The sequence below is a fragment of the Mandrillus leucophaeus genome, unplaced genomic scaffold (assembly GCF_000951045.1).
Source record: "Mandrillus leucophaeus isolate KB7577 unplaced genomic scaffold, Mleu.le_1.0 Scaffold257, whole genome shotgun sequence".
Lineage (NCBI taxonomy): Eukaryota > Metazoa > Chordata > Mammalia > Primates > Cercopithecidae > Mandrillus > Mandrillus leucophaeus.
The window spans coordinates 816,673-831,055 of NW_012102665.1; the positions used below are offsets into that span (position 1 = coordinate 816,673).

At 46.7% G+C, this 14,383-nt stretch overlaps 1 protein-coding gene across 1 annotated transcript in view; it reads left to right on the forward strand.

Moving 5' to 3' along the window:
* RAB31 (RAB31, member RAS oncogene family) overlaps nt 1-14,383 on the forward strand; it is a 90,493-nt gene that overhangs the window by 62,783 nt on the left and 13,327 nt on the right. The window contains exon 6 of the mRNA XM_011983929.1: nt 10,459-10,568. Coding sequence (XP_011839319.1) covers nt 10,459-10,568 — 110 coding nt within the window. The remainder of the gene's footprint in view (nt 1-10,458; nt 10,569-14,383) is intronic.

Genomic DNA, 14,383 nt, shown 5'->3' on the forward strand with positions numbered 1-14,383 from the left:
GGGTGAAACATGGGGAGAGTCAGTGTGTGAGGAATGGGGTGAAACACAGGGAGATTCAGTGTGTGAGGAACGGGGTGAGACACATGGGGAGAGACAGTGTGAGGAATGGGGTGAGACACGTGGGAAGACACATGTGAGGAACGGGGTGAAACACATCAGGAGAGTCAGTGTGAAGAATTGGGTGAAACACATGGGGATAGTCAGTGTGTGAGGAATGGGGTGAAACACGGGTGAGTCAGTGTGTGAGGAATGGAGTGAAACACACGGGGAGAGTCAGTGTGTGAGGAATGGAGTGAAACAGATGTGAAGAATGGGGTGAGACACGGGGAGAGTCAGTGTGAGGAACAGGATGAAACAACGGGAAGAGTCAGTGTGTGAAGAACAGGGTAAAACACATGGCGAGAGTCAGTGTGAAGAATGAGGTGAAACATGGGGAGAGTCAGTGTGAGGAACGGGATGAGACACACGGGGACAGTCAGTGTGAGGAACGGGGTGAGACACGGGGAGAGTCAGTGTGAGGAACAGGGTGAAACACAGAGGGAGATTTAGTGTGTGACAAACGGGGCAAAACATGGAGAGAGTCAGTGTGAGGAACAGGGTGAAATACATAGGGAGATTTAGTGTATATAAAGATATTTGAAATCTGTGCAAAAAAGAGATAATTCAGTAAATAGTGGTAGAATAAATAAGAGAAGGAAAAATATGAGAAGATAAACTCAAAATGGAACAAGGATTTAAATGTAAAACAGTGAAATCATGAGACTTACAGAAGATGAATAAATTTTTAAATAATCTTCAAAATGGAATGAATTATTTAATCATGATACAAAACTCATAAGCCATGGCTGAAAATGATGAATAAGCCTGACTATATGAAAACTTCTGAGTGGCATAAATGCCATAAACAGGAATCAAATACAAATAGCAGGTTGAAAAAAATTCGGAAAATATATACAAGGGGCTAGGTTCCATAATATGCAAAGAACAATTACAAATAAGTAAGAGGAAAAAACCCTCAAATAATCCAAAACCAACCTGGGTAGAGAACATGTACAAGAATGTCACGGAACAAGAAACATTCATGGCTTCTAAAAAGTTATTCACTATCCTTGAATAAAAGTTTCTCAGAATTAATGTCAGATTTTTTTCATTGAGAAAGAACTTCAAAGTATGATGCAGTTTTACTCTTGGGGTGACTTATGAACATTAATATACTTGTCAAGTTGGCTGATCTGGCCTGTGCTCCCCTCATGCTTCTGTGGAATGTTGATAATTGGACCGGGAGCTCTCCTGGGCATAAAATGATGGGGTTGAGTAGGATAACGCTACGAAGGGCCTTTACTTGTTTCTTCTACTTGCATCATTTCCTCAGTCCTTTTGGCATTCTGTAAGAAAAGAGTGCCATGCCGTCATCCTCGCAGAGACGGCTGTGCAAAGATTCATTTAAGAAACATTAATATAACACTTATGGTGTGCCCTGCATTATTCTGAGCACTTTATAATATCAGCCTCCTTTTCCCTTACGTAAACACTGAACATTGCTGTAAAATGTCCACCCAGCCTGGTGGAATGCATGGACGACATAGACCTGAGGGAGGTGAGCACTGAAGGGTATTTACTGGTGGAGACGATCACGTTCTTTCTGTGAGTGGTACACTTGGGCTGCCTGTCTGTATTTACCCTCTCATGTGAGGTGCTCATCTGGGCCACCTGGGAATGACTCGGAGCCAAAACCCATGGCCAGGACGCCTGAGTATACTCAGGCAGACGGGAGTGGAGGTGGAGCTCATCTCTCTCCAAAGGAACCTTCCCAGTAAACCTCCATAGGGAAAAACATTCTTCTACACTTAACCTATGGATTTGATTCGCTTCCCTCACAGGCAGGGCTTCAGGATTTCCTCTGGTGTACCTGTCTTCCTTTCCCGCAGCCATCAGTGGAGGAGGACCACAGAGAATTTAACCAGCCCTGAAATTAGATCGAGGCAGCTGCCATGTTGCCAGGTTACTTCCACAAACAACAAAACAAGGACCCCTATTGGGTAGCACAGGCCTGTTGGAAATGCTGGAGCCCACAAGAATGTTGTTTCCTGATCCCCCTCCCCTGCTGAGAAGTCTCTGAGTGCCAGGGACCAGCTCAGGGCTCCTCCTGTGTCCAAGAGACATGACAGGCCACTGCCTGGACCTCGCTGGAATACAGGCTGGTTAACATCAGAGCCTGGGACTCGGAGGAGACTCCCTTTCATGTTGTTTTCACCCTCGAAGCCTCCCTCCCAGCCCACTTGGAAGGCTGGGTGAGCCTCTAGTCCCGGGCCTTTTCCAGTTGACTGTCTCAGCACTCACCACCCTTCCCACTAAGTCCGCAGATCCCTCCACTACCCACTCCTCCTTTCTGCTGAAGGCGACTTGGGGTGATTTTTGTCCTCTAGTCATTCAGCAGATGCTTACTGATGGCCTCCCAAGAGCCAGGTACTGTGAGGACCCCTGGACATGAAAACAAAAGCCATCGTCCTGGTTCGAAGACATCCACAGCCTGTTTGGACAGAGAGACAGCTTCACAAGGAGATGGTATGACGATAGGGGTATGACAGGAAGAGGAGAAGAGCATCTAGCCTGGTGGAGGGGCTGCCAGGCTGAGCTTTCCAGGAGGCCGTGTGAGATGTTGCCACGTGTACAGGAGGAGCAGGTGCAAGAACTTGAAGTTCCACCACCAGCAGCCGATTTTAAATGGCTGTGGCTTCGGGGGTGAACAGGGGAAGAGTAAGACATGAAGCCTCATCCTGCTAAGGTGTTGGTTTGATTCTCCAGCAATCAGAAGATGTTGGAGAATCCTATTCATAGGATTACTTGCTAGATTCGCAGTTTGAAGAGTCCTCACCATGGACACATGGATTGCGGGAGGCTAGAAGGCCAGGAAAGGCAACCGCGGGAGTCCCTGTGAGAAGCGAAGAGGGGGTGACTGCAGCAGAGGCAGCGGCTTGGCAGTGAGACTGGAGGGAGGATAGGCAGGCTTTATCACAGAGCAGTGAGGGGCTCTCGAGGGGAAGCCATGTGGGGGAACTTGGTGGTTTCTGGCTTGGGAAGCAGCAGGTTTGCGAGAAGAGTGGCAGATTCGAGGGTGAGAGGTGGTTGGTCGGGCTTTGACAAGTTGTATTTGTGAAGTCCATTTGCCATGAGCAGCACTTAGCTAGTTCAAGGTGGGGGTGTGTCCAGACATGGAAGAGAAAGGGTGGAGTCTGTGGCCCCCGAGCCTGTAACCACACAGCATGAACGTCAGGTCCCTAAGATGCTCTGCAGGACGGTGTCCACCATGGGAGGCAGTCACCCATCCTTCATCCTGACTCAGTGCTTTCATCCCCATCACTTGAACTTGATTAGTCCCCTTTGTGGCCCGGCAGCCTTTCCTGTGGTCTCCAGCTTTCCCACTTCTCCGGCCCTCCCCATCCGCAGTGGCTCAGGAGGGACTCCAGCTGGGCTCTGAATTCCACCCTCCATCCTGACCACTCAGCCTGCCCGGAGCTGGCCGCCGCTGCTGCTTTGGGATGGGGGTGGGCTTCAGATAGTCAGGGAGGAAACCCTGAGTAATGCTGGCATTGGTGGGCCACGCAGACTGTGATCAGCTCTGGGAACGTCTGTGAAGGAGCATCCAGGGGACGGGGCTGGCCTGGGGGAATCTGCACTCACACTTCCCGCCGTCGCGGTAATTCTCAGTGATTTCTGCATGTAGGTTGGTCTAGAAAGTCTAAAACTAGTCTTCACCGTCAAAACTAACTCTGCGTGTTTAAACCTTGGCTTGGGTGAACTCGTTTCAGTTTACCTGTTCCAGCACCTAGCACAATGCCCAGCCTGTAGTAGACACTATACACTTGTTGAAAAAAAAAATGAACAAAAGTCACTAGATGCCGTACCCTCCCATCGTCGTAATGACGGGAGGCCTGTGGTGGCACCTTTCTGCCTCATGGGGCTGTGCAGTGGCCTCTCCTGAAGTGCACCTGGAGTTCTCAAATGTTCCTGGTTTTATATGTTTGCAAGGCATTCTGGGAAGTGAATTCTCACCTTCGCAAAACTCTCCTCGCAGATTGTAGGCACACCGTTTGTTCCGACAGCAATTTATCTGACGCTAACTGGATGTCCTACTATTCATTCAGTTCAATTCAGACTCTGACTACCTGGAGTCGGTGTAGACCCTGCGAGTTAAGAGCTCTGTCCTGCAAGACTGCCTCCCATTTCAGACTAGAGCTGCAAGTTTCTAGTATCCCCAAGTTACCTGCACTTCTGTGTAACAGACTACAAATTTGGGGTCTCCTATGACCTCCCCTCAAATTCAGTACTTCACTAGAATGGACTCACAGAACTCAGGAAAGCACTGTACTGTCAAAGGAAGGAATTACAACAAATTTATTTTTAAATATTCTTTAGAGACAGTATCTTGTTCTGTCACCCAGGCTAGAGTGCAGTGGTACAATCATAGTTCACTGCAGCCCCACACTTGCCAGGCTCAAGCAATCTTCCGGTAGCTCCTGAGTAGCTGAGTCTGTAAGCACACACCATCACACCTGGCTAGTTTTTCCTTTTTTGTAGAGATGGGGCCTTGCTATGCTGCTGAGGCTGGTCATGAACTCCTGGTCTGCAGCGATGCTCCCGCCTTGACCGCCCAAAGTACTGGGATTACAGGCATGAGCCACTGTGCATGGCCCGAATTTAGTTTAAAGATCTCAATTGGCTTTATTCATGATTCTAGAATTGACAACGAATCATTCCATAAAATAGAATAAGTGTTCCCATGAGCTGAGCAGAGGGGATTGGCTTTATAGACAGAGCAGAGCTGAAGAAAGCAGGAGCCAGGAACAGGAGCCTGCTAGTCATTTCAAAGATACTTTTCTCGGGGGACAGGCAGAGGGAAGGACAGGGAAACAGAACGATAGAAAAATATCAGATTAGTTAACATTTTATGTAAGGACTAAAGCCAAGGGAACTTCATTCCATGGCTACTGAAGATTTCAGCTGGCCTATTTGGGAAATTGGCTGTTACCTCTTGTGACTTCTCAGAAGGTCAGATAACCACTTAGTTTGGGTTTGGTGAAGGGGAACTTAAGCATGAGTGACTGTGTTTATTTTTAGTCTGGTCTCTTGGGGCCTAATGCAGGAGCTTAGTCCCAAGCAAAGGCCTCCTATAATATTAATTTGACATACAGTTCTGTTGTTATGGACACAACACAGGAGTAGCTAAATGGGAGAGACAGCGAGGGCAAAGGGCGAGAGTGGGACAAGGAGCTTCCAGCCTCTCTGGGGTACCACTCCCAGCAAACCAGTGTGCTCAGCAGCCCGGACCCTCTCAAGCCTTGTGTTCAATAGTTCCTATCTAGAATTGACAACGAATCATTCCATAAAATAGAATAAGTGTTCCCATGAGCTGAGCAGAGGGGATTGGCTTTATAGACAGAGCAGAGCTGAAGAAAGCAGGAGCCAGGAACAGGAGCCTGCTAGTCATTTCAAAGATACTTTTCTCGGGGGACAGGCAGAGGGAAGGACAGGGAAACAGAACGATAGAAAAATATCGGAATCTGCACTCACACTTCCCGCCGTCGCGGTAATTCTCAGTGATTTCTGCATGTAGGTTGGTCTAGAAAGTCTAAAACTAGTCTTCACCGTCAAAACTAACTCTGCGTGTTTAAACCTTGGCTTGGGTGAACTCGTTTCAGTTTACCTGTTCCAGCACCTAGCACAATGCCCAGCCTGTAGTAGACACTATACACTTGTTGAAAAAAAAAATGAACAAAAGTCACTAGATGCCGTACCCTCCCATCGTCGTAATGACGGGAGGCCTGTGGTGGCACCTTTCTGCCTCATGGGGCTGTGCAGTGGCCTCTCCTGAAGTGCACCTGGAGTTCTCAAATGTTCCTGGTTTTATATGTTTGCAAGGCATTCTGGGAAGTGAATTCTCACCTTCGCAAAACTCTCCTCGCAGATTGTAGGCACACCGTTTGTTCCGACAGCAATTTATCTGACGCTAACTGGATGTCCTACTATTCATTCAGTTCAATTCAGACTCTGACTACCTGGAGTCGGTGTAGACCCTGCGAGTTAAGAGCTCTGTCCTGCAAGACTGCCTCCCATTTCAGACTAGAGCTGCAAGTTTCTAGTATCCCCAAGTTACCTGCACTTCTGTGTAACAGACTACAAATTTGGGGTCTCCTATGACCTCCCCTCAAATTCAGTACTTCACTAGAATGGACTCACAGAACTCAGGAAAGCACTGTACTGTCAAAGGAAGGAATTACAACAAATTTATTTTTAAATATTCTTTAGAGACAGTATCTTGTTCTGTCACCCAGGCTAGAGTGCAGTGGTACAATCATAGTTCACTGCAGCCCCACACTTGCCAGGCTCAAGCAATCTTCCGGTAGCTCCTGAGTAGCTGAGTCTGTAAGCACACACCATCACACCTGGCTAGTTTTTCCTTTTTTGTAGAGATGGGGCCTTGCTATGCTGCTGAGGCTGGTCATGAACTCCTGGTCTGCAGCGATGCTCCCGCCTTGACCGCCCAAAGTACTGGGATTACAGGCATGAGCCACTGTGCATGGCCCGAATTTAGTTTAAAGATCTCAATTGGCTTTATTCATGATTCTAGAATTGACAACGAATCATTCCATAAAATAGAATAAGTGTTCCCATGAGCTGAGCAGAGGGGATTGGCTTTATAGACAGAGCAGAGCTGAAGAAAGCAGGAGCCAGGAACAGGAGCCTGCTAGTCATTTCAAAGATACTTTTCTCGGGGGACAGGCAGAGGGAAGGACAGGGAAACAGAACGATAGAAAAATATCAGATTAGTTAACATTTTATGTAAGGACTAAAGCCAAGGGAACTTCATTCCATGGCTACTGAAGATTTCAGCTGGCCTATTTGGGAAATTGGCTGTTACCTCTTGTGACTTCTCAGAAGGTCAGATAACCACTTAGTTTGGGTTTGGTGAAGGGGAACTTAAGCATGAGTGACTGTGTTTATTTTTAGTCTGGTCTCTTGGGGCCTAATGCAGGAGCTTAGTCCCAAGCAAAGGCCTCCTATAATATTAATTTGACATACAGTTCTGTTGTTATGGACACAACACAGGAGTAGCTAAATGGGAGAGACAGCGAGGGCAAATGGCGAGAGTGGGACAAGGAGCTTCCAGCCTCTCTGGGGTACCACTCCCAGCAAACCAGTGTGCTCAGCAGCCCGGACCCTCTCAAGCCTTGTGTTCAATAGTTCCTATTGAGGCTTCATTACTTAGTCATGATTGATTAAATCTCCAGCCCGAGAGGCTGGGGTTGGGGCTGAAAGGTTCAACCGTCTTAACCATGTGGTTGATTCCTCCAGCAACCAGGCTCCTCCTGAAGAGGCCACAGGATGGTCTAGGGCCATACCCTATCAAACTCAGGCATGGTGGAAGGGGCTCTTCAAGAATACCAGAAGACACTCCTATCATGCAGGAAACTTCGAGGGTCTGGGGAGAACTGTGCCAGGAACCAGGGCAAAGACTGAGTCTGTATTTTTTATTATGCCACAGTAATGGGAGCATGTTTTGACACTCAAGAGTGGTTGTTCCTTCCAATCTTAGTTCACATTAGAGGGACTTTCGCTGGCCGGATTCTTCTGTAAGCGCCTGTTCTTTAGAAGGACAGAGTGGGCTTCTGCCCCGCTCCACCCCAACTCCAGTGCATATGACAGTTTGAAACATTTTGAGCCCCACATGTGTCTGTCAAGATGGAAATAACGGCCTCTGGCTTGTGGTGCCGGTGGGTGCTTGTGCCATTGGGGCCCAGTGGGAGTGAGGTGGACAGAGTCACGGGGTTGAGTTACGCCCTGTCTCACCTCTCATTAGGCATGTCACTTCTGCCTTCCGAAGATTTAATGAGACCCACCTCTAGCATGGAAGGAGCCTGAGGGTATGCTTTTCTTACCTTTCCATCTCCAGACCTATGTTTTAAACTGTGAAGGAATGAGCCTCTTGGCCATGGTCATCCTCAGGACGGAGATGTTGGGCTGTGGCACATGATACCTGTTCTCTTGTAAGCCTGGTCAACCTGTGCCGCTCCTCCTTGTCCTGCAGTTGGCTTGATTAGAGGGGTTGAGGAAGCACTTCACCTGTGAATGTGATTTCCTCTCACCTGCGGGCCCAGAGACATCCTTGCTTGCCAGGTGCTCCTCACCCCACCCCCAGTAGGGTAGCAGGTGACATCTCCTCCTGCACCCCATTGTGGGCAGAGATGAGCCCCACCCTTTATCTGTGCTTTGATAAAGACTTTGGGAAGAGGCTGGGCGTGGTGGCGCACGCCTGTAATCCCAGCACTTTGGGAGGCTGAGGCAGGTGGATTACTTGAGGCCAAGAGTTCAAGACCAGACTGGGTAACATGGTGAAACCTGTCTTTACCAAAAAATACAAAAATTAGCCAAGCGTGGTGGCACACACCTATAATCCTAGCTACTCGGGAGACTGAGGCACGAGAATTGCTTGAACCTGGGAGGCAGAGGTTGCAGTGAGCCGAGATCGTGCCACTGCACTCCAGCCTGGGCAACAGAGCAAGACACTGTCTTTGAAAAGCAAACAAACAAAAAAAGACTTCAGGAGGAAGTAAAAAACAGATATCATGCCAAACTGCACAGAGAAAAGCACTTTTCTGGAATCTTTCAAATATAAACGTTCTGCTGCCAGAAAAACTCAAGCGTAATCCCTGTGACAGGCGTGGGTCTTGTCTGTTACAAACGAGAGAGTGAATGTCGGGGTGTACTTTTCCCTGCAGTTTGGAAGCACAGGTACCCACTGACTTGGCTCCGGGGACATATTTCCTTTGGCTGAGAGGCTGGGGCCATCGTCTTTAACATGATAGACCCTAGTTAGGCGCTCTTCCAGCTAGGACTAAAGGGTCCTCCCTGCATGTGATTTGAGTCCTATAGGAATTTGAATGCCAGAGTAGAATTTCCTTGGTAACTTTAAACCTCTTGAAGCCATTTACAGGCTCTGAGGTGGGTGGAGGAAGGGGCGGGGAGGTAGGCGCTGTCCCATCACTCCCTGTCCCTGTTTTGATTTTGTGTCTGCCTTCTTCTCTTTTCCAATAGCAATTCTTCTGGTTGAGGATTGTGTTACCTCTTGCCTGCAGTATTAGAGGAGCTTCCAGATTCTTCTCCTCACCTCCATCCATTCTGTGCACCATTTTTTCCTAGACTGTGGAGCTGACGCTGTCACTTCCTGTCCTTCAGTGGCCTCTGGGTGTAGACAGTCACGGTGTGCCTCCCTCTCTCAGCTCCAACCACTCTGACATTCTCTCCATTCGGGCCCATGTCATTCATTTGCACATCCACCATAACACCCCCAGCAGTGCTGGGTGCAGAATCAACTTTTAATAATCTTCAGGAATGTGTGCACTCTCCTGTCTCTGGGCCTCTGCTCAGGCTGTCCCATCCCAAATTCTTACCTGCGTTTGCCTAGCCTTCATGGCCACACTTATGGTGACCACCTCTGGGCGTCTTTCTGGGGTTCATTGAACAGAACACATCACTTTCTCCCCCTCTGCTCCTGAAGCACTTTATGTCGTAGTGTTGTGGATTAGAGTGCCCCCAGATGAACCCTGTTTGTCCATGCTCTAAGGCACAGGTGCCAGAAGGCAGGACCTGTGGTTTCCCTGGCCCCTGGGAGAGGGACTGGCATGCAGCAGCTGCTGGAGAATAGGAACTGCGTCTTTTTTATCTTTGAATCCACCACAGCATTTTCACATTGCAAAGAGGTCAATAGATTTTTTTAGGCTGGTATGGCCGTGGACCCCATCGAAGTACTAGCCAGGCCTGACCCTGCCTAGCTTCCAAGATCAGACAAAATCGGGTGTGTTCAGGGTGAGATTTTTTTTTAATTGTTCATTTAAATAGAGTTCATGCCCTAAAACCTTTGTGAGAACATCCTTTTACAGATGAAAGTCCAGATATGCCATCCTGTATTGTAGCCATGGTGGGTATAACCATGCTTATTTCCAAACTGTCACAGCACATTGCATATTTTCTCTGATTTGTGAAAGGTAATATGTAAAAAGTTTCACAAAAGCATGTGTGCACAAATGTACTAACAGTGGTGTTGGTGTTTTTTAATATTGAGTCACGTAATGGGAAAAAAGTTGAAATGAGCCGTAGCTCTGAAAGTTGAAATGTGTACTGCCATATTCATCATGGTTTTCCTTGCTGTTCTGGAATTCTTCTGTGGGAGCAGGAACACTATTTTATATATGCATATCTTCTCTTCATGGATACCAGAGACTGGGTTTTAAACTTTAAAAAGTCTCGCTAATACTAGGCATCCATTCTTGCTGAGTGATTGAGTTATTATTCTACAAGAAGATAAAGGAGCTGTTGCCACACAAGCTGTTTGGTCTTTTGGGTGATTTGTATTTTACAGACGAGCATTCATTTCCTGTCTGTCTTTGACCTCTTTTCCAGGGAGGTTCCCCTGAAGGATGCTAAGGAATACGCTGAATCCATAGGTGCCATCGTGGTTGAGACAAGTGCAAAAAATGCTATTAATATCGAAGAGCTCTTTCAAGGAATCAGTAAGTACCTGAAATTGGTTTTTCAGTCCAATTGCATTTTTATGCTTCTGGGAGTCAAAGGATAACATTTTAGATCTCTGAAGTAGGACATTTCCTCTGTGTGAACTTATCGGATGCCATGGATACAAAATCTACAGCTGTGCAGTTGTTAACACCCACTTCTCTTATCCTCTCGATTCTAGAGTTCTACGATTCTGTACTCGAAGCTGTTCACTCTGAGTTCTGTAAATTAAAATGAAATAATCCTGTTGCAAAAATAATATTTATTTTAATTGAAAATTATGCATTCTATAGCATTTTATGTTAGTATATTGAGGGGAGGAGAGTTAAAATAGACAAGGTATAGAATTCAAAGTCACCCGTTAGATGGGATGACTTTAGGCAAACTGAGGGAACGTTCCAGTAATTTTTTTTGCCGGATAAACTCCTACAAAAAGTAATGTCTCCATTGTGTGTGACCCGAAATTGGGAACTGGGCGCAGGGTTGGTGTGTACAGGTACCGCTTGTGTCTGGTGAGCTAATTATGGAGGTTGATAACCTCCATCCTGGTCCCAGTGCTGGGTCCTGTGACGCTTACGGTATGCGGGCTCCCGGGGAATCACCTTATCAGCCAGAGCTGGTTCCCAGTTAATGGCCCTGCCAGCATATCTATCGGCAGCTGCGAGGCTTCCAGCTCCACAGATTTAACCTTCATAGGTTCTCTGGTTGTGTCATTCTGTTCCAAATTCTGCCAGAGAAGTCCCTGCTGACTTCCCAGACTTTCCCATCTGGGAAAAGTGCTCTGAGACACCCTCAGGAAAGGTCGACCGGAGCATTATCAGGGCCGTTGGGAGAAGTACAGGTGTTTGATGAAATGCTGGCCCTGAAGTTCCTGGAATATCCACCTTAGGAGGAGTTGTACCCCAAAACAATTGTCCTCAAATATCTTAGCTCCAGACAACTCCAGAAGGGAGACTGATGGTTCGATCTCTCTCCTGCCTCAGGTCGTTTTTGTCAGAGCTCTCAAAGTCAGAGAAGCCGTGGCTTCCAGAACAGTTTTGATTTCCGTTTAGCTGGTTTGAGTGCCTTACTTTAGACTCCAGGAACCCACAGGAGGGAGTCGTGTTTGTGTTGGTTTGATGGAGAATTCACTGCGGATGAGGAATTCTGACCTGCCTTACCTACACTATGCAGAGATATGCAAAAGAAATGTGCAAAAGAATGGCCCGGAGCCTCCCCTCCCCGGCCGCTGGCCCTTCCCTTCACTGGGGTCCTCACCCCCTTCCCTTCTTACCACCTTCCCTTTCTTTCCTGCTATGATTTCATACTCCCAACAGAATAGCTTCAGACTCCTTGCCCTGAGTGGCTGAACTCTAGCAGGCTGGGGCTGGAATTTCATGTGGGAAACCCCACGTCCCCACACTCCTCTCCCTTCTCCATCGTGGGCAGCGGATACAGATGCTCTCTGGAGTTCTGTCACTCTGGGTGACATCTAAGTTTGGGCTCGAACTCATTACATTAGCCTCACATTTCCTCAGATTAAACTCATTCTCTTCTGGAGGTGTTAGGCTTTTCTGCTATGTTCAGCTATGAAACATTTTGTTTTTCATGGTGGTTTTAACGAATGAAGCTAGATAGCTCCTGAGGACGATTGCCTTAGCACCTTCCATCCTTACAGCCCTGCGTATTCCTCAGAGCCCCCTCCTCCTCCCTAGCTCCCTGGCCTTGGAAGTCCCCCAGCACAGAGAGCAGTGGTCAGCCAGGGGAGCCTGGTGCCTTCTATGACCTGAACTTCAGCTTGAGGTCTCTGTACCAGCTGGGAGACTCTCTGAAGTTTATGAAAGTCATTATTAAAATTTTAAAAAATCAAATAAGGACCCGAAAGAGAGGAAGCCTGAGCAGGAAGTACTAGACTAATATCATTTTTTCTTTTTTTTTTTCTAAGACAGAGTCTTTCTCTGTTGCTCAGGCTGGAGTGCAGTGGTGCAATCATAGCTCACTGCACCCTCCACCTCCTAGGCTCAAGCAATCCTCCCACCTCAGCCACCTGGGTAGCTGGGACTACAGGTGTACACCACCACACCCAGCTAAATTTTGGGATTTATAGTAGAGTCAAGGTCTCGCCATGTTGCCTAGGCTGGTCTCAAACTTCTGAGCTCAAGCAATCTTCCCCCATCGGCCTCCCAAAGTGCCAGGATTACAGGTGTGAGCCACCACACATGGCTTGTAGTAATAACTTAAAAGATATTTATCCAGTATAAATCCCTTCCAGTGTGTGACAGGTACTTTGAACAGTTTAATTCCTCAGATCTTGGTGGTCTACTTTATGAAAAAACAAGTGCTTTGCTTAAACATGGGTAATTATGGTTTCAAAGTAATTAATTCCTGTATAAACCATCAAATACCCACATCACCTGATCTTTCATGTCACCTAAACAATTGTTTGTTTCTGTTTCATTATACTTTGGTTGTAATTGCCTTAACAAAGAAAGCTTGTAAATAAACAGTCATGGCAAAACCGCAGTCTGTCCATCTGTCTGGCTATCCATCTGTCTGTCTGTCTATCCGTCTATCTATCTGTCTGTTTATCCATCTGTCCATCCATCCATCTGTCTGTTCATCTGTCCATTTGTCTATCTGTCCATCTGCCTGTCTGTCTGTCTCTGTCCTTCTGTCCATCTGTGTGTATATCCATCTCTCTAGCTGTCCATCTGTCTCTCCATCTGTCTATTCATCTGTCCATCTGTCTGTCTGTTCATCTGTCTATCTGTCCACCCGTCTGTCCATCTGTCCGCCTGTCTATCTGCATGTGTAAGTACTGGTGCCCATCTTTTGCCTCTTTTCTCCTTCAGGTGAATTTCTTCAGAATGGGATTCTGTAGCCTAATTGCAGGTTAATTTAAAACACACTTCCAAGTGCACCTAAATATATTGCAACAGACTTTTCATTTATTTTTCTTTTCCCTGTTCCTACTTATATTACATGTGCTCCTCCCTGAGCTTAAAATAGAACTACATATTGCTGACACCTAGGCTCCCCAAAGCAATGTTCCACAGTCAACTATGCCTGGAGAAAAGATGCAATACAAAGTTCAGGAGCTGTGAAAATAAAAGCCCTTTAAAAAGGTGTGCTTAAACAAAATTAGTTCACACTGACTGGAATGAAGAGATGAATGTTTCTCTTTTGCATTCCCATAGTGTTCATAAACCAGAAATGAGACAACTGTGTTTTCTGAACATTGGCAAATACAGTGTCTAACTGGCGACTGCTTACAAAAATATGTTATCTTTGTAAAGACTGAAGCTACCCTGCAAAGGATTTAGGTGCTGCTCTGTTTGGGGTGATCTGTGCACAGTTTGTCCTCCTCATATATATTGTCGTCTGATTGGTATTCCTCCAGGCACCCTTTTCTAAATCACATTTTTAGACCTACTGTATCTGCCTGCATGTGCTAATTCTCTTCCAGGCATTTCTACCCAGGGTTTGTTTATTTTTCTTCCTTGGGCTCTTACACCCAAGGAAGAAAAGTAAAAACTTGAGGTTACTTTTGGCATGTTCTGTCATTTTGACACTTACACATATTCTATCTTTAAATGATATTCCAAGCGTTTAGGTGTTCTAGGGAGATCGCAAGTTCTTTGGGAGCTTGTCTTTTGTATTCCCCATAAAGCTGAGACTAGTAAATGGAATGGTGCTAAATTCGGGGTTTCGAATTTGGATCTCCGTCCTCATCTCATGATATGAAGTGAAATGTAATCACTTTTCTCTGGGAATTTAAGGTTGAAGAACAGCAGATTAGACCAGCCTACTTACTCTTGATTCGTTTATTCACAAA